Raw genomic sequence first — 24,144 nt, forward strand, 5'->3', positions numbered from 1 at the left:
TATGCTTTTCTGAAGTCATTTACTGTATTCTATCACTTTTAGAGTTAGATCTAATGCCTTTTTTTGGTTGAAAAAAAGATCCTTTAAAGGCTGGTTAAGAGATCCATTAAATTAGATCATTTTTCTTATTTATTCTTCTCACTGCTATAGTACCTGTGGCACATATCAGTTAAATATATGCTGAATAAATGAATGAATGGACAAGAAAGAGAGTGGTCACCTAAAAGATGAAAACAAGAATCAAATAAAAACTATAATAGGTTTTGCTGAAGGGAGAGTTCTCAAAACACTTGTGTGATGTATTATTATTTACTTGATACATTTTTAGTGTCATGATATAAGGCTACATGTAGTATGATATTCTAATCAAATCACTGCTCCTACCTTGCTGATATCATCGAGTGGCTGATTACAGGCATTTTCCTTTTGGATTATGTTCATTAAATCAGTATAAAATTTTTTTGCATTCAGGAAAACAAGTGGATTGTTTATTGAGATAATTTTCACCTGCTGCAGGGTTTCCTTTTAGAGGAGAAAAGAAACAGATTCAGAACTCTGAATTAAATAATGGAGAATTACACTCAATAATAAAATCAGGTCTAAATGTCACTTAGTTGTATGAGCAATCGCTCAATTAACATTTTTATTACTCAAATGTATTTAGAGGTCTTAATGTGATATCACACTTCCTTAGGGGAAATATATGCCTCCTGTTTACTAAGGAACATTAATAATAGAAAGGCAAGTCGGCAGCTTTTCAGAAAGTGGCCCTTATTCCTTTCAGGCCGGTTTTGGGCAGACAGTACTCAAGACTATCCAGTGTTTCAGAAAGTCCTATGCTTTCAAAAGTATCTCTTTCATTCAATTGATCAATAAGAATTAATTTACTTAACCATCAGTTTTTTTTTTTTTTAATGAAAATGTATCCTAAAGGGTCAACCATCAGCTCTTTACCTCATAATGACACAGCTTTTTATCAGCTGAAATATAACTTTTCAAGTAACTAACAGTCATAATTTGAAGATGCAGACCTAGATGTAGTCCTAGCAGTATAACTTCACTTTGGGCAGGCCTAGGACACTGGATTCCCAAGATGTGGTGAGCGATGCAAAAAGGAAGAAGAAAAAGTCTGCTTTGGCCATTTTCCCATCACTTGGTGATGATGTGCAACTTAAACTGTCCTCTGTATGACCTTTGGGGCAAGTGTTTGACCTACTAATAGAAGGAGGGTAAATTCCACAAAACGACAACTCCTTAACAACTAAGTAAAGCAATACTCCTTCAGGCTTTACTTCCATAGAAGAGTAGATGCAAACAATAGCGAATGCATACAGGCAGAGGGTAGAACGTGAAAGAAAGAAAATATGAAATACGTTCATTTGGACGATTCATTTAACCTCTCCTAGCTCCCTTATTTCTAAAAATAAGGTAAATGTTTAAACTAGAAAATCTCAACGTGTTCCCAGAGTTACAAAACTGATTGAACTTTGGAAACTGAGGAGATTTGCAACAAATAATTCAAGAAAACAAACAAACCTTAAGTTGCCAAACTAATGTTCAGTCAAGAGTAAACCTCTTAGAAACAAAAAATAAAAAGTAATTCTTAGGACAGTCACATTAGTCACCGCAAAGCACCAAAGCTTAGCTTGACCCATTAATCACCCCACATCAAGCTTGTCCAACCCACAGCCCATGAGATACATGCCATCTAGGCTGGCTTTGAATGCAGCCCAACACAAATCCGTAAACTTTCTTAAAACATAATGAGAATTTTTTCACAATTATTTTTAGCTCCTCAGCTATCATTAGTGTTAATGTATTTTACGTGTGGTCCAAGACAATTCTTCCAATGTGGCCCAGGGAAGCCAAGAGATTGGATGCCCTGCACTACGTGATTGTGCCAATGTGTTGTTTTTAAGTTAATATGAAAAAAAAGTATTGTTACAGAATAGAGATTCAAGATGTTCTAGAAAAGAAATTATAAATGGGGTGGAATTCACTGAGTGGGAAGAGAGCTCTCAAATCAGGAAGGATCACTTCACATGAAGAAGAGGTGGAAGAGTGCATATATGGAGAAGATAAATGACAGATTATTTTAAGTTAGCTGAAAATTCCACCTCAGATTTATATTCAAATCTTGCTTTATATTAGTCTTTTTCCTTTTATTTTTTATACAAAACCTTGAGTAATTAAGATAGGTGTAATATTCTAATAAAATTAAAATCTCCATGTGAAACAGTTATTATTCAGGTCAGTGATTAGACTGGAACAAATCAAGACAAAGATGTGGAGAAATTTCTAGCATTTTTGTCTTCCTAAATCCCCTCATTTACTTCACTACATGTTTAGCCCAAGCAGAAGTTAAGGAATAGACAGAATTTATTAAACAGTGATTTTCAAGCTGAAAATAGTCAAATCCAAAGCGAAATTCAGTCTCAAAGCTAAGGAGGTCAGGGCTAATACATGTGTACTTGTGGTATGGATACACAGGGGACTTCAGGGGCCCAGGAGTCAGTCTGGGGCTTTGCACAAGTACTAAATTCCCATGGAAAAATTAAGGAAAGAAAAGAAAGGCAAAGTTGGTGGAAAACTTGAGCCTGGAACACTCTGGAAGGCTCTGAACCCAAATAGCTCTCTGTGGAACAAATCTTTCCATAGTATTAAAAGCATAAGCCATTCCCTTGGGTGTCGCAGAGGGTTCCTGATGCTACTTCCTACTTCCAGTCTATTTGAAAATACCCTGACACTGGTCCTTCTGGTGGGAGGCCAGTTTTCTCTGTCCTTAGGGGAATTATGAGATACTGAAACAAGTGCATGTGAAAAATCAAGGGAAAAAGGTTAGCCAAACATTTACAAAGCAGGTTCAAAGTGAGGGCAATTTTTTTTAATTGGCAAAAATATTTCAAGTCAACATTTTTTCCCCTCACTTTAATTTTTTAGTCATCGCTTAGAACAAGAAACTAGAATTCAGACATAATTAATTGGCTCTCCTAAGCATGGACAGGGCAAGACTGTTTATATAAGGTGTTTCCTTAAAAAGGTACCCACTGTGCAAGAAACCAATGCTACTGGCATTCTGTAGCTGTTGGACTGAATTACTCTCTTCTAACATACAGTCTCATTCACTAAATTAAAAAAAAATAAAATTTAAAAAAAGTAACACCACGAATCAAATTTGCTTAATTCCCTTTCCTATTTCCTATCTTCCTCAATGACTTAATTCAGAAGAGACTACCAGTTTAGTTTAATTATTTTATACAAGTCAATAATGGAAAAGAGGTGTCCAAATGCCTGAATCAACCTTGGCCATGATTCTACCGTTCTAGGAACCATGCTATGCTTTTACCTGAATGCCGAATCCAAAGAGATTTTCTTTTGCTCTATGGATTTGTTGCATGTTGTTTGCCAAATATATTGTGATTATATATATATATGATATATATATGATATATATATACCATTGGAATTTTATACTAATTAAAAAGAGCTATCATGTTTTTAACTAACGTAATTTATCTAATTTTTGTGATATCTTAAAATTATCTCACCCACAAAATTATTAACAATTGCATAAAGGTAAAAGAAAACTAAACTTACACTCTCCATTTCTGTCTTTACTTTAAATTCCATTTCTTTCATGTTTTTTATACTCAAAGTCATTGCTCTAAAATTAAGTCAGAAAATAAAACAAGTCATTTCCTAATCATTATGTAAACAATGAAGAAAACATAATTAGTCATTTAACAACTAAAATGTATCTGAAATGATTTAGATTCTATAACCCATTTATTCATAAGAGAACATTGGTATATCTATATATCTCTGGATATTCAGGGACAGAGGTTAACAACAGAAGCATCTAAATAAAGAATAATAAAATTAATTTACCTCTTTTGGGTGCCCAGAACCCCATCTCTCCAAGCTACTAGATGTGGATTAGTAAAGAAGAATTATAAAAGAGAAAAGGCAAGAGAGTATGCAGTTTTTGATAAAATATTCTTTTAATGAAAAGCAGGAAAAGAAAGAATCAATGGCAAGATAGGACTAGATAATATTGAATCCAAATATATGAATTCTATAAAGAAAGAATCTATAGAGATAAAACAATATTTTTAGAATACATTATTTCACATTTTTTTTAGAATACATTATTTCGCAAATAACTTCAAGGGAAAGAGGGATGAGAAGTAAGTAAAAACATTATTCCCAGATGAATATTTTGTAAAGCAGAAAAATAACTGGTCAGACTAGGGAATGATTTATAAATTTTCAGTAAAATCACAAAAAAGAAAGTGTGTTTCTCAATAAATTATCTAGAAAATAGAATAGATAGATTAATCTGGCTTCTGAAAAATAAAATTTTCTGAAGTTATTTAATTTCCCCAATAATTATATTGTGAAATGGTTTGTGTATCATTAGATACTACCTCTCTTAATTTAAAGACATCTCTTTATAATGCCATATAAGGGGTTTATTTTAAAATATTTTATATATTCTATTTTATAATGTTGATAAGTTATTTATATTCATTAGGACTAACATTGTTAAATATCATTTGCAGATAAAACATTTTCTTATCTTTTTGTCCCTAATTCTCCGACAGCAAGAAAAACATGAGACTATATGTTACACAGAAATAAAAGTAACTAACAAGTAACATATGGCAAGTAATCATATATTTTGCTACTGTCTCAGAATAAACAGAACATTTAGACAGGATCCTACCTTGGGAAGCGGCCTATCACTATAGCTATCGTACAAACAACACCAAACAGCAGCCCCACATTGGCAGCAAAACATATTGTAAATACATATGTACTGACCCATATGCCCTGAAAGAGAAACAAGAAGCAGAAGTTTTGATCCTTTGAAAATCACTTCTTTCTCATGATTGCTAAGTTTCTCACAGTCATATTCTATAACATTCCTGTGACCAGACCTCTCAGCAAGAAAATATTACTTAAGAAGTGGTAAACAGAAGCTGAGAAATATAGAAACAAATCCTGGTTCTATCAGACTCTCAGTAGCAAAGGTGGGGAAAACTTTCTTCTTTTATTTCCAGATACTGCCAACCCTTAGTTCAATCCTCAACAAACACTATATTTAAGTTCTGTAAATAGTTGGTTGATGTGTTTGGTTCAAAAGCATGCCATAATTTCCCACTGCTTTCTCATATAATGTAATATTATTACAAGCAATTGTGTACAGATTTTTAGTCATTCCCAACAATATTCTGTCTTCTAGGATTGCTATAAAAATAACTACTGTTCTTTATTAATACATAAGGCTCACGAAGCCTAATTTTAAAATGACCGAGTCACTCAGTACCAATATCACTTTTAGACCAATCACTATGAATATTGTTATAATTTTCTTGTAAGGGGCCATTCATTGTGAAAGCTAAAATATTGGAGTCAACTTAATTCTTGGGAACATTTCAAAAGATTACATGACACTCTAATTCTATTTTAGTTGGAATACCAAAGTTATTGCAGTTTTGTTCACCACTTAAAATTACAATTTGCAACAAGATACTGTAGTATAGTTGGCATTTCTAAGCTTAGTGCTGAAAAACAGCTTTAAAAGCAAAATAATTTGTAAAGTCCAGATTATATTTTGTAAACACTAAATCCTGGATTTATCAAACAATAAACTGAGAACATTTTAACCTCTCTCTTTCCCCACAAAACCTGCATCACTTTGCCTCTGAATGCAATTGTAAATTAATTTCTGTCCCAATAGCTATATTATCACTTTAAAACATCTTTGAAAACATAATTCTATTCCATATACAAATGAAAAAGTTAGAAACATTTCTGTATTCTAAAAATAACAGAATCTTGGGGAGGGCATGAGTGCAACTGTTTTTCAGACAAGTCTGAAATAAATATTTCTAAAGGGCTTCTTTTTTTTCTTGAAATGCTTCTCCTTTGTTGGGTTATATCACACTGAATTTGAGTTTTTCTTAGTAGGCTGTTTTGAAAAGCTGAGCCCTTGGAAGCAAATGGAGGGAATTTTATGGATAAAATTTTGATGCAGGACAAGCAAACATTCTGGAGTAAAGAGAAAATACAATTTAAATGAATTTCATGTTAAGATCCATCATCTACAAATGTAATGCTAAGTTATTACTTATTTTGAGATCACTCCCAGCTTGTCATCTCAGGCTAGGACACTGAGATGGTTTTTCTTTATTCAGGTGAACAGACAGTCAGTCATTTGAGTTTTCCATTTACAAACAATGTGTTTTTTTCTTTCTGGTGTATTACACTATACTTAATCATATACAAAATAAGGCTGCAAGTTTTTATCATTACTTTGGCTTCTCATGATGACTCTGAGGCTCACTCATTCTCAAATGCTAACTGAATCTGCCTGAGTGTGGCAGAATGATACCTCACCAAAAGCTTTATAAGTCTAATTCCCCTAGGCCATCTTCCATGATTCAATATGGCATAGGGAACTAAGGATCCTGGTCCCTGCCACTTAGTAAACCATAGAGCCTGGAGGCCAGAATTCATCAGAGCAACCAGAAATTTTGGTACCATCTGGTTCTATTTTTAAAGCATATTTACTCTCCCACACATCATCTAAGTTTGGCTTTCCAAATGCTTCCTTATTTCCTGGGGCTACATTTATAGCTCTGAAAAAGTATCAAATGGAAATTAATAACATAGACCAGTAAACAGTTCCATTGGTTAGAATAAATCCCAACAGCATTTTGTAATAATTCCTGTTAAAGACACAAATGCTAGTTGTCACAGTTATCAAGAATTAGTTGGCTCTTGGGCCCCTATTTTTTTATTTTTTGTTATGTGTTCCTACTTGCTCTCTTCCCTATTTGGCACTCACAGTCCCCAAACACAAACTAATCCCCGTGTTGACCTTAAGTAGGGGACACAATTCTTTGTCCTTGTAGAAAATACATCAGCATAAAGCACAGTTTAACAGCTACTAAATTACCTCACTTCCCCCTAATCTATCTATTATATCATTTATTTCTGTGGTGATCTCTATTATTAATTTTTTAGATCCAAATTTTATATCCAACGTTCAGCTATTCAAACTCATTTCTGAGCAAACAAGTTGAGCCTCCATTTGGATCCCTATTTTCTCATTACTTCAAAGAGGGATTTGACCAACAACTCAAAATAGAGTCAGTATTAAACTGTTAAAAAATATAAGGAGATGCAACAGTTTCTAACTTTTCATGCTATAACCATTTACATATTTCAAATTTTAAACTTTCAAATTAATTTATACACACACACACACACACACACACACACCTTATATAATTTTACTTCCATGATATTCTAGGCATAGTTCATCTATTTAGTAATCTAGACGTATTATACCTATTGGTTATATAGTCTATATCCACAAAAGTCTGTGCAATATTCATACTTTTAATGCTGTGCCCAATAATCCAATAATCCTTTGAATGCTGGCCCCAACAACCCAATAATTCATGGCTCTTCACTGTTGAATTCCTTAGCAGCTAAGAGATACCTATCCACTCCAACCACAGAAGGCTATTGTCAAGCTAAACCCAACGTCCCACTGAATCATCATGCACCTGCCATATCCATCTCACCTTTCTCAATATTACTCTTTGCCAACACCATATTGCCTACTTATTCCAAGTATTCAACTATTATCTCTAAGTAGGAGACTACAAATTCTAAGTTCTTACACAATTTTTCAACTGTCAAACACCCTCAAACTTAGCATGTCCAAATGCAAACTCATTAACTTCATCCCAGAATCTGTCCTTCCTCCAATGTTCTTTAGTTATAACACTAATATTCTTCAATACACTCCAATCAGAAGCTATGGAATCATATTTTACTTTTTCTCATCTTTAATCTATTTGTCCAATAATTTCACAAATTCCATAAACTGTCAAGAAAAAATATCTCAAACCAGTGTGTGTATTCTTTTCCTCAAATTATTGATACCTTAGTTCACACTGTTCCCTTCCTCAACCCTTTTGACAGTCTCCTAGTTAGCTGTCTGCTTTTATGATGTGCATTGTAAACCATTTGCCATACTGCTGCTAGAATTAATGCTCTGAGTATAGATTTGGATATCAGATTTAGAGAGTATATTAAAAGCATTTTTACTCAACCCTCCTCTTTTAAATTCTTACCCAAAACAATATAAAATGTGAATATAGAAGGGAAAAAAATCAGCATCAGTGAAACAAGAACATAGTCAAAACTCCTAACTACAAAATGTGATACAGACTTGCCAAATACTGTAAAGTTCTGGATGATAATCAAGGAGAACACTAGAAGCCAACAAATTTATCCTCAGGGTTCAATCAATTATAAATTGTTGCATAAATGCCAGCATCCTGAAAGTTCTACACAATCATCTGAAAAATTAGGGGCAACAGGTTCTAAGTTCTAAGGTCAGAGATGGGCTACAAGAGATACAGGAAATGTACTCACAGAGATTTATTTGTTACCAAACAACTGCAGAGCGAAAGGCCATTTGTATCACTTACAACCCTGGTTTCCTAAGTAAAGGTGACTGCAGGAAGTAAAACAAGATGAAGAACGGAGAGATGACAACAGTCTGAGATCACCAGTGAAACTGATTTCTGAGGCTTTGTTTCAATTATCTGAATCAGAACTATGGGCTGTTCTACCTCATTTCCTATCTCCTGCCCTCCCTATGTTGTTTTTCAGTAAATAGATCCCCTAAAAAATAAATTACAATTGTAAATAAATTAATAAGGGCCCTATTCATGGAAATAAGAAAAATAAAAAAAAAAATGAAAGACAAAAGATAGATTTGGATATGTAATAGGTAATATAATCTCAGGACAAAAAATCTTAAAAATAAATATAAAAATTCAAAGAAGAGATGATCAATGAAAAAAGAGAAAAACAGAAGGAGATAAAAAGCAAGCAGGCTAGACTATGAGCAAAAATAAAAGCATTACAGAGATAAAAGCCATGAGTAAAATTAAAAAGATAATTATAACCAGAAACACATAGTCAGAGATATGTGACTGGTCCAAAGAAATCACTTACACAGAAAAACAAAATAAACACGGGAAAATATATAGATATGAAGAAAATCAAAGTAAAAATAAACATAAAATTCATTAAGAAGAGAGCAGAACACATAGATTTGAAAAAACATTCAGATTAAAAGAAAAAATTTATAAATAATTCTTGATTACAAGATCAAAAGGTTATGTCATGCTCAGAAATCTGAGACTGAGTGCTCAACCACAGTAATATTCTGATAATATTACCCAACTTCATGAGTAAGAAGAACTTGATTGGGCATCTATTTAGAAAAACAACCTTATTTAAAATAACAACAACAAAATAATTATGTTGACCTGTGATTTCTCTACTTTATCCCTCAATGTCTAAAGATAATGGTAATTAAAAAAGACCTGAGAGAAAGCATTTTACACTCAGTGAAAAACTTTCTTCTAGCTTGAAAACAGGCAGATATTGTGACCATAAAATAGCTCAAGGAATATGAAACACAGTTCTTGGAAAACTACGTGGTGACATACAGAAAACAAAGAGATGAAATAAAGAACTCAGGTATGAGAATTTTTTTTTTCAAAAATACTAAAGGTAACACACTAAATGCATTTAGGCAATAGAATTTTCTATATACTATAACACAGTGAATAATATCATCTTCCCCCACTGATGTTTATGAATAGAAACTCAGAAGTTATTCCAACTGATCCACTTTATATAATGAACTGGTGGTGAAGACGAACAAATGCAATCTCTTTAATATTTTTTATCTGATTCTCTCTTGTACTTCATGGTCTCAGCCTTGGTGGTCTAGGCCTTTCTCATTTATATTCCTGAATGGCTAAAGCAGTGCTCCAATTGCTGTATACTTCACCAGTTTGATCCATCTTCCTCAAATTACTCAAGTGACCTTTCTAATACATACATTTTATTCTTCTTTCACCTTGCAGTGATGCTTCACTGTCTTCAGAATGAAATCAAATCATCTTTGTAAGACATGAGTAGCCTTTCCCAATCCAACCCATTCTTAATTTTCCAACACCATCTGTCACTATTCCCATCCTCACACTATATGTTCTACCCATGTAAAATACCTTGATTTTCAGAGACAGAGATTTTCACACTCATCTCTGTATTTTTGCATATATGGTTCTCTTTCTTTCTTCTCCAGGCAATGCCTATTCACTCTTCCATGCTCAACTTAGAAATCACTTCCTAGTAGAAGCCTTAAAGCCTTACTTAACATCTTCTCTACCCTTTCCAATATGGTAACGCTGCCTCCTATATGATCAATGAGTTCCTTAGAAATACCTTAATCATAGGGTTATCAAGTTGCTTGTTGAATAAGTTTGCATCTTCTCATTTCTTTGTTTCCATGAGCCACCTAACATATATCACCTTTAGAAGGTCATGGTTAATTTTGGTCTCCTGTTCAACCTACAAAATCCTGTACCTTCACATCTTAGTTCATATTTCAGCTCTTCTGTGAGAGTCTTCCATGTTAATCAGTCGAAATTAAATGCTCCTGCCTCTATTTTCCCCAAAACTAAGCTACTCCTTTTCCTTCCAGGTCATGTTTTATCCTGCCTTACATAGTAAGTTATTGTTTCTGTGTCCACTTTCTGTATGAATAACTGTCTGGAGAGATTGGGTAGTTCTCTGCACATTCTTCTTGGTACCCAGCACTGTACTTTGGTAGGAGCTCAGAAATACTGAGCTCCAGGAGGAATATTGTGAAAGTAGGCACCAACATAAATAATATCCGAAACTCTCTCAAAGCATCTGAAGAAGAGAAAATGTATATTTCATATTAATAATTACATTTAATATGGTAACTGTCGTAATAGATCTAAACAGAGGGTACTCATGAAATACTTTTTCCATATCAGAGAGGGAGAGAATCCTGGCTTGCTCTTGCATAGATAGGATTATCTAGAATCAGGATGCTATTTATGTTAGTAGAAATCACACTTTATCATGGTTCAGTATATTTTAATCTGTTTCAAGCAATGGTCCTCTTAATATAATCCATTTAAAAGGCAATTCATGAGACCTTTTGTATTTAGAATGGAAGTGGTCACCATTAAGAGGTTCACCCTATATTCATGTAGCATACATTCTCAGTGATTAATGATAGTTTTTAATACAGGTTATAAATTGTCATATTTCTATTAGTGTCTATTTCCCTGATAAGTCTTACTGCCAAAATAAATTCATATTGTAAATTGGGCATTCCAAATCCACTCAAGTTATTAGCATTTCTTTAAAAGTTCTTAAACCACACAATCATCAAAATTTGACCAAATTCTATTTCTGTTTCCTATGAAGACAATTTATAGTTTAAGGCTTTTATTAAGACTTTGGAAAAAATAAATGGTAACTTGTACAGTGTACAAGTATCAAATGGCTAAATCTATTTTCTGCAAATAAAAGTATTAGTGCTTATTTGGTAACATAAACTTAAGCTAAAGAGGGATAATTTAAGGTCAAATTTCTACTTACCCAATCGATTTTATCCACATTCCAGTATTTTTTTAAATCTCGGAACTGTATTAGCATTCCCTTCAGTCCCACAACAATAATGCTTGCAAGGACACACTAGAAATAAAATACAAGTTGAAGAAGAAGCAACATAAGGATTTTAACTTAAATTTAAAAGGGCCAAGGTATTTTTTGTTTGTTTTTAAAGTACTTAATAGAGAAAAGCAGTCATCAATTATAAGATGACAGAAATATTTGTTTTGTTTAAAACTAAACATTATTGTATTTTAGGAATATAATATATATTCTAGAAATTCGTAAGGTAATATTTGTGCAATTCTAAACAACGAGAACAAAAAGAAAATGAGTAAACTGTAAGGGTGAATGTTGTGAAGCTAAATGCCCTCTTAACTATACTTACTCACAGTCATTTGTTTGAATTGTATTTGTTGCATGGAATTAAATGTATATATCATATATTTTATTGTAATTGCCTTAAATGTCAATTATCTGATCTCACCTGAAGATATTTATAACGCTCTTGAAAAGCGAACTTGATTATTGGAAGATCCTCCCATGGAAATAGTTTATTCTCACTACACACATGAAGAATTAGAATAACAAAGGATGGAGACTAGTTCTCCTAAGCCTGGGGTTTTGCATTATTTTGGTGCCTCAGGCTTATGAAGAAGAAGGTGAAGCACTGGCACTAATGTTCTGAGTCACTCTGTATAACAGATTTATCAACAGTGAGAAGCTGTATTTTGTTTTCTACTTCCTTTACTGCAGATGTATATTTCTAACAGTTAAAGTTTTAGTAAAATGTTTCCAAAGTCTACTTCTTATAACAGAATATGCCTAGTTCCACCCTCCAGATGAGCACAGAATAAATCTAGTCTACAATGCCATTCTTATGTGAGAGACAAAAACTCAAGAAAAACAACCATGGTATCCCCTCCCATGCCTGCCTCAAATGTGGTAGCTTTTCCACGCCTCCCCCATTCAAACTTTACCTCTGTAACATGGGTTCTAGATGTAGGATTGTTGAGATTATACTTCCAAGAAATTTTATATACAATGATTCTCATGAAACTTTAAATTAAAAAGTAGATAGTGAAAAAGCACTACTGTACCATGGGCAGCCAGTAAAGCAAAGGTCCTATTGCATAGATGACTATAAGGACGAAAATGCAAGATATTAGGCAAGCCACCTGTAAAATACAAGACAGACAAAAAGAATAAAGAACGTCTTGAACTTTTTTATTATTCCAAAGTTATGGGGTTGGGGGATAATTCTTAGTTTATCTTGATTAGAAGAAACAAAATGTTGGCACATAACTGTTAAATTGCTTAGACTGTCATTATCTATATTTTGCAGCTGAGGGAAGCCAAATGTGACAGCTGACAAACTAGTGCAATCAAATTAAGTCAGTGATGAGAGAAAAGCAATTCCACACAAAGAAATAGGACACCATCAACTTTTATCACACATCATAGCGATGGCTTTTGTGTTTAATGGTGAAAGTGACATTTCAATTAAAAATTCTTTAGCCTGTTGTTGTTTAGCCTGACTCCCCTCCTTATTTTGTAGGGGGTTGAGTAATAACTCAATATGTGGCTGAGGATGTTTCTGTGCTAATTTCCACTGAAGCATTTACCCTCTTTGGAGTTTTTTGTTAGTAAAGACTCTAGTTATGAAGTAGTATTACGGGATATGGGAGTGATCTCTGGCAGTGGGACAGACTTAATTTTATTAATCCTGAAAAGCCATTAGTATCATGTTCTAACCAACCAGCCTGCTGACAAAAGGCCATTCAATTCACCTGACTCCTATAGCCATGTTCCACTTGATGGAGAACTTGACTTCACAGAAGCAAATGTTCAGGACTTAATAAAAACACTTGGCCAAAATGTCTTCCTAACAAGAAAAAAGAAGACTTTCACCAGGCCACAAAGATGCCTAGAACATCATTATGGAGATATCAAAGGGAATTTGGACCTAGTAGAATGGCTTAAATTAAAATATATATATAAACAAACAATCAATATCAAAGGCTGGCAAAAACTCCAAGCAACTGCAATTCTCAGGCATTGCTGGTGGGAATACAATATGGTATAGCTACTCTGAAACAGTTTGGCAGTTTGTTATAAAGTCACACATACACTTACCTTATGACCCAGGACTGCCTAAGAGAAATGAAACATATGCCCAGGTGAAACCTAAATATGTATGCATAGAATCTTTATTCATATACACCAAGATCTTAAATGACTGAAATGTCCACCGATTGGTGAATAAATTACAGTACATCCATATACAATAATATACAACTCAGCAATTAAAAAACACAGATGAAATTCAAAATTATTAAGCTAATGAAAGAAGCTAAACACAAAAGACTACATAATGTAAGATTTCATATCTATGACATTCCAAAAAAGATAGATTATAGAATGCCAGAGGCTGGAGGTGGAGGCAGAGAACTGATTACAAAGGAGTATGAGAAAACTTTTTAGGGTGATAGAAATATTCTATATCTTGATTTTACTGGTTATACAACAATATATTTTTCAAAAAAGTGAACCATACAACTTAAAAGGATAAATTTTACTATATCTAAATTATACCTCCAAAAACAGATTTTTAATAAAAAAAGAAACCTGGGAAGAGATCTGTAACAATTGCTTACATGCATATGTTCACACCCAGGGTCAGTCCAGCATTTGCATTTGTGCTGAACCTGTTATTATGAAAATACATGTATATGGGAAAAGGGAGAGTGAAGTGGGAGTAGCTATAATTATTCTGCTAAGCACGGAGTAATTCGAATGAACATAAGATCGGGCCTTTCCTGCTTGGCAGAGGTTGAGGGAGTCTGTTCTCCCTTGCATATTTTGTGCAACTCATCACAAACACTCTTCAGCATACAAAGGGGAAAAACAATTCTTACTTGGGAATTAAATCACTAGGGAAACTAAATGATTGCCCATAAAAGAAATTACAGTATACCAAACTGTCACTACATTGAACACTTAGGAGTAATTGGTAATTTTACATAAGAATTTTTTATCAATAAAGCAAGATGCCTGTCACTCTACTAGACTGTAAAGAGGTAGGTGTCAGAGTGCAGCTCACAGGATCCAGGCAGAGAGCTCAATCAGTGATTCAGCAAATCCGTGTTTACATAAAAAAGAATAAAATACCAACAACTAAGGTTAATTTTAAGACAAAAGGCAATGGTACGTACCCTTTTTGTGGGACTCTTCTTACAGTGTACCGACACCAAAACCCTAAAACTTAGGAGCTGGAATGAACTTTGAACAGTTGCAGTTGCAACTACATGGAAGGATCTGAGACAGACAAGCAAAGTGCCAAGATCATAGAGCTAGGGAGTTCAAAAGTATGAAGGTAATATGGAATATGTACTGAACTGAGATTCAAGAAAACCAAATACATCCTAAGATTCCCAAATTTAGTATACTACACTAAAGCTGTTATAGAAATTACAACCTAACTAAGTAATTGTTTGAAAATAGTAAATCACAACTACATTTGGGTTATTCTCTAAATAACATTTAATTTATCTTTTATTTACATGGTGCTTTGCATGTTCATCAACAACAATTAAACCATCATTTCAGTCTTGTAGTCAAAATAAGTCAAGAGTTAAATGGACCTTATTTGGCAAAGAGTGACAAACTATGGGTGAAAAAGACTATTTGTTTACCTTAAATGGTAAGTCATGCAATGAAATAGACCATAAGCAAGTAAGTGATGTTACCTCCCTTAATGCACTTGCCTCATCATTATTGATGCCGTTGGTCAAAAGATAAGTTTATCTAACTAATGAGATGAGAAACTTACCAGCTCTCCTCACCGTATATACTCCTCAGTCATGGAAATTAATGATATTATAGTGTCTGCCCTCACAGTTCTTAAAATACTGATATTCATTCTCTCCATAAAGAAGAAGTCAGGACACCGAAATTTGGATTTGTAAAAAATCCTGAGATTATGCAATGGAAGCCACCATTCCATAACTGGTCAACTCAGGAAATTCAAAAACAGCTCAAATTAAGATCAGATATTTGCATGTATAAAATAGAATTCTCTAACTTCAGGATTCTATAGTAACCCACCTAAGCTATCTTTCAAGTATCATCTACTTTCTTCACAGCTTTTACTTTGCATATGAGGTAGTATTTTCTTGCATTTCTCTGATCTACTTAATGAAAAATTTGAAAAACAAGTTAAAACCAGAACAAAACAGATAAGCTTGCTCCTTTTTTAATCTCAGAAAACAAAATAAAACTAACTTCTTAATAAGTTTCAGGTTGGCTTCTGTTGTAATTAGTAAAGTGTTCACACAATTATCCATTGGGAAAACACTCACTAGGATTTTACTCTTTAACTCTTTCTTTCCATGTTATACTAACTAAATGTCCAAATATATTTTTGCTTGAAAATCATAACTACTGATATTTAAAAGTTCATTCAGTATAAAAGAGGACAAAATAGTCAATATTTTATTCTTGTTATGTTCTCAAACAATTGTTTTATATGCTGTATGTTACTGACAAAGATGATTGCGCCTTTTTTTTATGAATTTTTATTATTCATACCGATATATTTGGTTGGGAGTAGAGGGAGATGCCAGTAATTTACTTCCTAAGTAGTTGTCAGAGAATGCATAAGTAGTTCTTGACTGCACTGCATGCACAGTCTTGTAGAAAGTAGTGGAATGGCAAAAGAGATGGGAAAAGGCAGAAAGAAAAAAGAAGAGGACATTGGGTAACTAAAGATAGATTAAAGTTTTAAAGGAGATGAAAGCAATGAACCAAATTTTGAAAGAATAAGAAAATACAGTTTGGCAAATTAGAATGCAGAGACAATCTCAGTGTTGCAGAAAAACATGCCAGCTATTGTTTTCAGTTGTGGCTGAGCTGCCTGTGCAGCAGACGCAGTCTCTCGTCCCTCCTGGTCATGCCTCTCAAGCTCCCTGCAGAGCACCAGTGGATCTCCTCTGTTGGCAGTGAAGAGAAGCATGCAGGGAAGAAAACCAGGGGACACTGAGCTCCCTCCCATACTTACCGTTCTTTGTGGGGAGAAATAGAAGGAAGAAATGTAACATTTATTTGTGCTATTTGTCTAAGCTGTGTGTTTTTATTCTTCTAAAGGCCTTTCTTAGATACACATGCTTTGGGTGTCTCATCTAAAAGGGCTCACCGTAAAACGGGTTTCTTCATGTAGAGGATAGAAATGTTTCTGGTGACCATGGCACTTGCTATTAAATGATCAGTAACTCTTGTTGTTCCAATCCAAACATTTGGTTTCATTTTCTAAAGCACTGAAAGACTTTATCATCAACTCACTTGTATATAGAATTGTCATAAATTCACTGTCAAAACAGCCACGTGTGGCTCTTGAGCACTTGAAATGTGGCTAGTCCATACTAAGGTATGCTGCAAATCTAAAATACACACCAGATCTCGAAGCCTTGTACCAAGAAAAAAAGGATGTTAACATATCATTAATGACTTTTAAATTATTAACTTTGAAATAACATTAATGTTAAAATAATATTTTGACTCCATTAAGTAAATTAAAATATAAAATTAAAATTATCAACTTCTTCTACTTTAAAAAATGTGTCTACTGGAAAATTTAAATTATCTGTGTAGCTCACATTATGTTTCTGTTCAAGAGAGTTTCTCTAAAGTATATGATCCTAAGCCAGGTTTTAAATGGGATTTTCTGTAAATGTACTATATTAAGTAGCAATAAAAACAAAAACCTATCCAGCTTGACTAGTCTCTTCTAATGTCAGCAAAACCGATAATTTTCTTTTATGGTTATTGGAAGCTCTCATTTATCATTCATTTTTTTCTGTAGTAATTATCTACCATCTACCCTGTGCCAGGTCCTGGGCTAGACACTGAGGATACAGTGAACCAAACCAGATAAGGTTTTGGTATTCTCTACTAGCTATAAGTCAAGGATAGAAGGCTGACATCAATCACATAATCACACTAATGAACGTTTAATGTCAAATAGCACCAAGGATGCTGACAAAGAGGAACACAACTGACCCAGAAGTGGCAGTGAGACACGAATGATGGGAGGAATTCACATAGAGAGGAAGGGAAACACAAAGGGAACAGACACTGGAATCCACAAGGGCTGGAGAAGGACTAGGTCTGAGAATGAGGGGGAGAACAGGCCAAGAGGAGGCTGTGCCAGGAAGCACTTGGCGTCTGGTAGACAGCAGAAAGGTCTGAATTCTAAGACCTATGCAATGTCTTATACGGGCTTTAAGCAAAAATAACATGACCAAATTTGCATTTTAAAAATATAACTTTCCACAGAAATAACATTTCTATAGAAATACCAGTAATGTTTCCAATTAAAAGTCAGTTGGTAAATTCATTAACAAATGTAAGATGATTATCACTGATCCATTGATTGGTTGTCATTAGCCTAAAAATTAAAGATTGTTTGTTGTCTAGTCAATTTGCTGGATATAAATCTAGTCCCTAAGAGAGTCAGAGCCATTTAAGGGCCTGTTTTGTGAAGTCATGTCACATAGAAAATTGCTTTCACAAATAGCCTATTTAGAACAAAACTTTTAAGGCTTGGCTTGCCTCGTGCTTTCCAGAAACATGTCAGTTATCAGTTTTACCCACATAAACTTAACACTTGCAATGTTAAAGGTCTGAAATGACTACCATGGGAAAGCATCCTCAATTTGAGTATGCACATTAAATCAGATTCTTTCCCTGTGCAATTTACTAAGCTCTTGAAAAGATTAGTAACCATCTCAACAAGCAGAGGAGCATGAAAATATTCTGCCACTGAGCTTTGTTTCCCTGGACTAGTGTTTTGCCAGATTTCTTTCATTTCTTTTGAAGTCTGATGAATAGAATACCATGCAGGAAAAAAAAAATTAAATAAAATGTCCTTAGAAAAGTTCTGTTGTTCTAGTCATTCAAACTTGTGGCCTCTAGAATGGAGAAGAGAAGGGGCTCTGCTTTATTCTCAACTGCATTCAAACATATGTATACCCAACTCAAGTGAAAAAAAAATCCCAAATTTAAAAATATGTATATGCTTTCTCACACTATTTTCTTTCAGACACTTGATATTAAAGGTAACAAAGATTAATCAGATAGTTTTATTACTACTAAGATAGTAATTAGAAAAGCAGGAAAATGCCTAAGGAAACCCCAGATACGGAAGACATTCAAAGTGGAAACACTTCAAAGATTCTATTTCAACCTTCCCTGCCCACGTGATAAGTGAATATGTTGACTTGCTCAAGATCCTGCCGCACAGTGAAGGAGCAACTTGGATTAGAAAACTGTGTCACTGTGTCTCAACCATACCAGGATGTTTTAAAATTAAAGGTTAAAAAAGGGTTCTAAACATTTAATTATTTTTCTAATAATAATAAAATCAATGATCATTGTTAACATTTAAAGGACAGTTAGTGCTCAAGCATTGTGCTAAATAAGCATTATTAACTCCTTCAGTTGTTGTAATAATTCTACTTTAACAATCAAGCCAATTTATGCCAGAGAGGTCAAGTTAGTTGTGCAAAGTCACTTCGCTAGTGTTGAAGCTAAGGCACAAGCCCAGGTTCTGGAGCCCGATCCCAAACCACTCACTATGTTTATTGAGCCTGTTAATGAAGAGAGAAACCTAATACATTCACTCTGGGAAGAAACCACCATAGAATCCTGCTGGCCCAATAGTTCACACCTGTAATCCCAACACTGGGATGCCAAGGTTAGAGGACCCCTGAAAGCCAAGAGTACAAAATAAGCCTGGAAAACAAAGCAAGACCCTTATCTGTACTAAAAATTGGGGAAAAAAATCCAGGTGTGGTAGTGCATGCCTGTAATCCCAACTACTCTGGATATTGAGGTGAAAGGATCACTTCATCCCACATGTTTGAGGCTGTAGAAAGATACAGTGGTGCCACTGCACTCCAGCCTGGCCAACAGAGCAAGACTCTGGCTCAAAAAAGAAAAAAGAAATCCAAACAAAACAAAACAAAAACTGCTATAGGATTCTGGAATTTTACAGTAGAAGAGTCATCAGAGTAGGGAATGATATTTAAGTTCACTGCATATTAAACCTTCAAATTTAGATCCCAAAGATTTGAGAGTATAGTTTGCAAAAATATTGTTTATACCACTGCAAAAGATGACCCTACACTTGAAAATCTTAGCTGTGTAAAAATCCATCAGATTATTTGTGTCACATAACCAAGGGTGAATGAGGATTTTACTTCTTAGCTGATGAGTTGTGGCAATTTTTTGTCAAATTACAATACATTCAGCATTGGTTACTGCTTCCTTTCATGTACTCTATGATACACTGATATGAATTTTATTAATTAGTTTTATGCTATATTTTAATATCTGTTGACCACTTGCCCACAAAGTCAAGAACCACATACTTTTCAAAATCAATTATTCTACAACCTAAAAAAGTATTTAATAAGGAAGACTCCCAATGAATGTTTGAATTAGCACATATAGTGTTTTAGAAGTTCTCATTTGATTCCTATTTAAACATAAATTGTTTTAATAATGGTTAGCTGTTAATGTTAATTTTTTATACTGATACACATGGTTTTTCTTATAAGAAATAGTGACTAAGGATGCAAGTTTTGGAGTAAATCTATCTGGTTCCAATCCCAGCTCTGCCATTTACTACCTCTATAACCTGGGTAAGCTACTTTAATCTTCTTTTCCTCAACTTTCTCATGTAGAAACTGAGTATAATAATTACACTTCCTTCATAAGGTTGTCTAAATGATCAAAGGTTTAATTTTTCATAGGATTAAACAAGTTCATTTATAACAAAAGTATGACAGGCAATGCCTGACACACAACTCAATATCTTTTCCATTACCACCACCATCATCATCAATAGCAACATCTTCATCACCGTGATTGTAATCATCCTCATCATCTTACCAGTACCCATCAGAATGCCTGGTATATCACAGGCTCTCAATACATGTCAAATTGATTTGAGTTCCTAAAAAATATAATTGCTTAACCTAAAATATGTGCAAATATCTTATTACACACTTAAATACTTGCACAACTCTATAGACAGAAATTTCAGTATCAAGGATTGATTTTTTTCACATAATGGATTTTATTTATTTAAAGGAAATTAATAAAAAATGGGAAAACGTTATATTGACCACTTCAATTAGAAAGAAAGAAAGAGACACCAGTAGAGGGAGCTTTGGCCTCAAAGGTTGCTGACTATAATGTTGCAATTTGTACAGAATTTTTTAGTTTGCTTGTTGAATCCTCAGCTTTCGGAAGTGTCATTTATAAGAAAGAGACAAGAGAGAAGGACTTTCTTATAGCAACTTAGAAAAAATTAAGGAAGTGAAAACAGTTTCTGGGCTTTAAAGAGAAGCTAGCTCTTCCCACTCCCCGAGAATGGGAGCCAAGGCCCAGCAGCCTCTGCCCTGCTGAACAATTCAGTTACCTGTGTCTTTGCTCCTGTGCTGTACAGGCCGGCAGTCCTTCCCATGGCAGCAGCACTTGGTATGCAGAAGAAAAATGAAGAAACTATATTGCTGAGGCCATGGGCCAAAAATTCCTGCAAGATTCATAATGAGAGAATATATAATATCTTAATCACAATCGACTTTTAGAGACCATAGGTACAATTTGTCACATAATGAGGCTTGTTTGTATCCGGAGTTTGTTCTCCCCACCAGTTGGGATTTAACAATTACAATACAAATAGCTAACATTTATTGAGTGCTTACAATAAGCAAGAAATTGTTCTCAAGCACTTCACTGATTGAATCCTCATAACAACCTTATAGGGAAATTCTATTTTTATTTAACGCTCTCTGCCATTAATTTCTCCTCCATTTTTAAGTCACCTCAATCACGTTTTTCTTCTCACCACTCCACAAATGACCTTTACAATGCTAAACCAATGATTCATTGTTGGCTGACCTTGCCTGAAAGAGGCATTTGGCATAGTTGCTCATTTGTTCTTCCCTAAAGGTTCTTCACTTGGCTTCTAGGATGTCCCTGATCTCCTCCTACCTCCCTGGCCATAACTTTTAAATGTTCTCTGTGGTTCTTTCCCATATAACCAGTTTTAAATATTGGAGGACCACTTCTCTTCTCTATCTACCTCTTAGCTATTCAAATACACATTGACAACTCTCATTTTTTATCTGCAGCTTGGACCATTTTTCTGAATGCCAGACTGTATAGCCAATCTGTTGCTCAGCCTCTCCCTTTGGATGACTAACAGGTATCTCCAACTTACTAAATTTTGCTACAGCTTTCTAACACCCAACCTGGTTCTCCTATGTTCTTCCCTATCTCAAGTTCCAAATGCTTAGACTGAAAGCTTTAGGGTTATTCTTGACTTTTCTGCTCCCTCTTTTCCCAGATGGTACCCATATCCAATCCAGAATCCATACACTTCCATTTCTTCCATCACTACAACTTAGTCCAAGTCATCAAATATCACTTGGATTATTGCAAATTCCCCTTAATAGTATTTTTGCGTCTGCTGTTGCTGGTAAGCACAACAAATATCCTTGCCCTTATAGAGCTGTGGTCATGGAAAGCAAATGCTGGCAGTAAACAAGATAAGTACAGAAAGCAAAGCTGAGGAAGGCATGGGTAAATCTGGAGTTTAAGATTTTAGATTACCAACAATGGCCTCCTCGAGAAAGGAGCATTTGAATAAAGAAGCTCTCTGAGCACAGCGGCTCACATCTACAATTTCAGCACTTTGGGAGGCTGAGGCAGGGGGATCTCCTGAAGCCAGGAGTTTGAGATTAGCATGAGCAACATAGCAAGACCCCTCATGTTTTAAAAATGAAAAAAAAAGTAGCCAGGCATGGCGGTGCATGCTTGAAGTCCCAGCTACTGGGGAGGTTGAGGTGGGAGGATGGCTAGAGCCCAGGAGGTTGAGACCGCAGTAAGCTATGATCATGCCACTCACTCCAGCCTGGGCAACAGAGTGAGCCTTGTCTCTAGAAAACAAAAATTAAAAATAAATAAATAAAGGAACTAAGCAGGTATCAGAGAGAACAGAATTCCCAGAAAAGGGAACAGCAAGTGCAAATATCTGTAGCCAGAAGCATAACTAGTGGATTCAGGGAGAAGCAAGGTGGTGTAGCTAGCACAGAGTATACAAGGGTGTAAGACCAGGGAGGAAAAGGGTATTAGCAGGTTATGCAGAGCCTTGTAAGCCATGAGAGAGGCTGTTACTCTGAGTGTGACCAGAAGTCACTGGGAAGTTTCGAGTAAAAGAAAAAGATGTGGTCTGCATTGTTCACCATTGCATCCCTTATAACTAGACCAGTGCCTGCTATGTATTAGAGTTCATCATAAATCTGTGGAATGAATAAATCTTTTTTAAAGAAGAGGAAATTAGCGCACAGAGATTAAGCTCATAAAGTGTGAGGTTGAGATATGCATACAGGTAGGTTGATACTCATAAACCACTGCACTGCAACTTATCTGCAGACCAGTACAGCTCTGTAGGACCATGACAGGACATGGGCAAAAGTGTAATTCAGATATATGATCAGTATAATCTGCATCTCCTGGTATTCTAATAGACCCTCACCTTCTTCAGCTTTTTTTTTTTTTACTAAGAGTAATACTAGTCTTATTTGTACTTAGAAATCCATGATTATTAAACATTAGCATGCAATGATAAATATGTTTGAATTCTCTCCTAAAAACAAATCAAAAAGAACATCATGATGCCATTTATTTTAACAAAAATAAAAAGTATTATGGACCATCAATGCCAAGTTTTTAGCTTCCTATGAATGATTTAGATATTTTTCTTTGTTTTGCTCAACTCATTCTTGCTATAGAGTTAGGAAAGTTTTTTTTTTTTCATAAGTTCAACATTTTTAGGATCTGGGAATACACAGTGCAATGATACAAATGGAATAGAGAGGGGCTGGGGGCACACTCCACCTGGTTGTCATCAATTGAATATTTGAATTTTTTGGCAGATCCTTGAGCAAGAGCCAGTGAGGCCACATAGCCTACAAGTGCCACTCCGAAAGCTTCGGTGATAACTGCAGAAAGGATGCTCATCGGGGGTGCTCTAGGTGAAGGAATTCTGTGGAAAGAAAGACTATATTGAAGTCATCAAACTTCATGTAATTTCTGTAACAACTTGCAATGAATTTAACTGTGGTAATGACTCTGAAGTTTACATAGACTAAGTGAAATACCCATGAGAAAACTAAGCAGTCTTGCCCTTAGAAGCCCTTTGTTTTCAACATTATTTAGCAGAAAAGCAAAATTACAAGGAGCACCACAGGGACAGATCCATTCATTTAACTGGCATTTATGCCCAGGGAATTCAGATTACACCACAGAAACTCTGACTCAACAGAAATTTCCTGTGTTAAAACAAAAGCAAATCTGGAGCGTTCTTTCATTCGAACCTTTCCAAATATTTATTTGGCTGGTGTTGAAGACTGTATTTCTTCCCTTGAATACTGCAGTGCTGTATGCAAACACTGGTTTACTGTGGGCTACCATTCTTGAGATAATTCCTAAATTTGCCATTGAGTTCATTATCTTAATTATGTTTTTAACTCAATCCTTTCA

At 34.7% G+C, this 24,144-nt stretch overlaps 1 protein-coding gene across 5 annotated transcripts in view; it reads right to left on the bottom strand.

Moving 5' to 3' along the window:
• The window catches only part of SLC26A7 (solute carrier family 26 member 7), a 157,825-nt gene that overhangs the window by 31,761 nt on the left and 101,920 nt on the right, over positions 1-24,144 (bottom strand). For all 5 annotated transcript variants that reach the window (XM_017965441.4, XM_078352719.1, XM_078352717.1 and 2 more), the window contains 7 exons: positions 23,500-23,647; positions 21,017-21,130; positions 12,633-12,710; positions 11,521-11,616; positions 4,727-4,833; positions 3,598-3,664; positions 385-522 (listed from right to left, as the gene is read on the bottom strand). In XM_017965441.4, the coding sequence (XP_017820930.1) occupies positions 385-522; positions 3,598-3,664; positions 4,727-4,833; positions 11,521-11,616; positions 12,633-12,710; positions 21,017-21,130; positions 23,500-23,647 (748 nt within the window). The remainder of the gene's footprint in view (positions 1-384; positions 523-3,597; positions 3,665-4,726; positions 4,834-11,520; positions 11,617-12,632; positions 12,711-21,016; positions 21,131-23,499; positions 23,648-24,144) is intronic.

Source organism: Callithrix jacchus, chromosome 16, assembly GCF_049354715.1.
Source record: "Callithrix jacchus isolate 240 chromosome 16, calJac240_pri, whole genome shotgun sequence".
NCBI classification, from domain to species: Eukaryota; Metazoa; Chordata; class Mammalia; order Primates; family Cebidae; genus Callithrix; species Callithrix jacchus.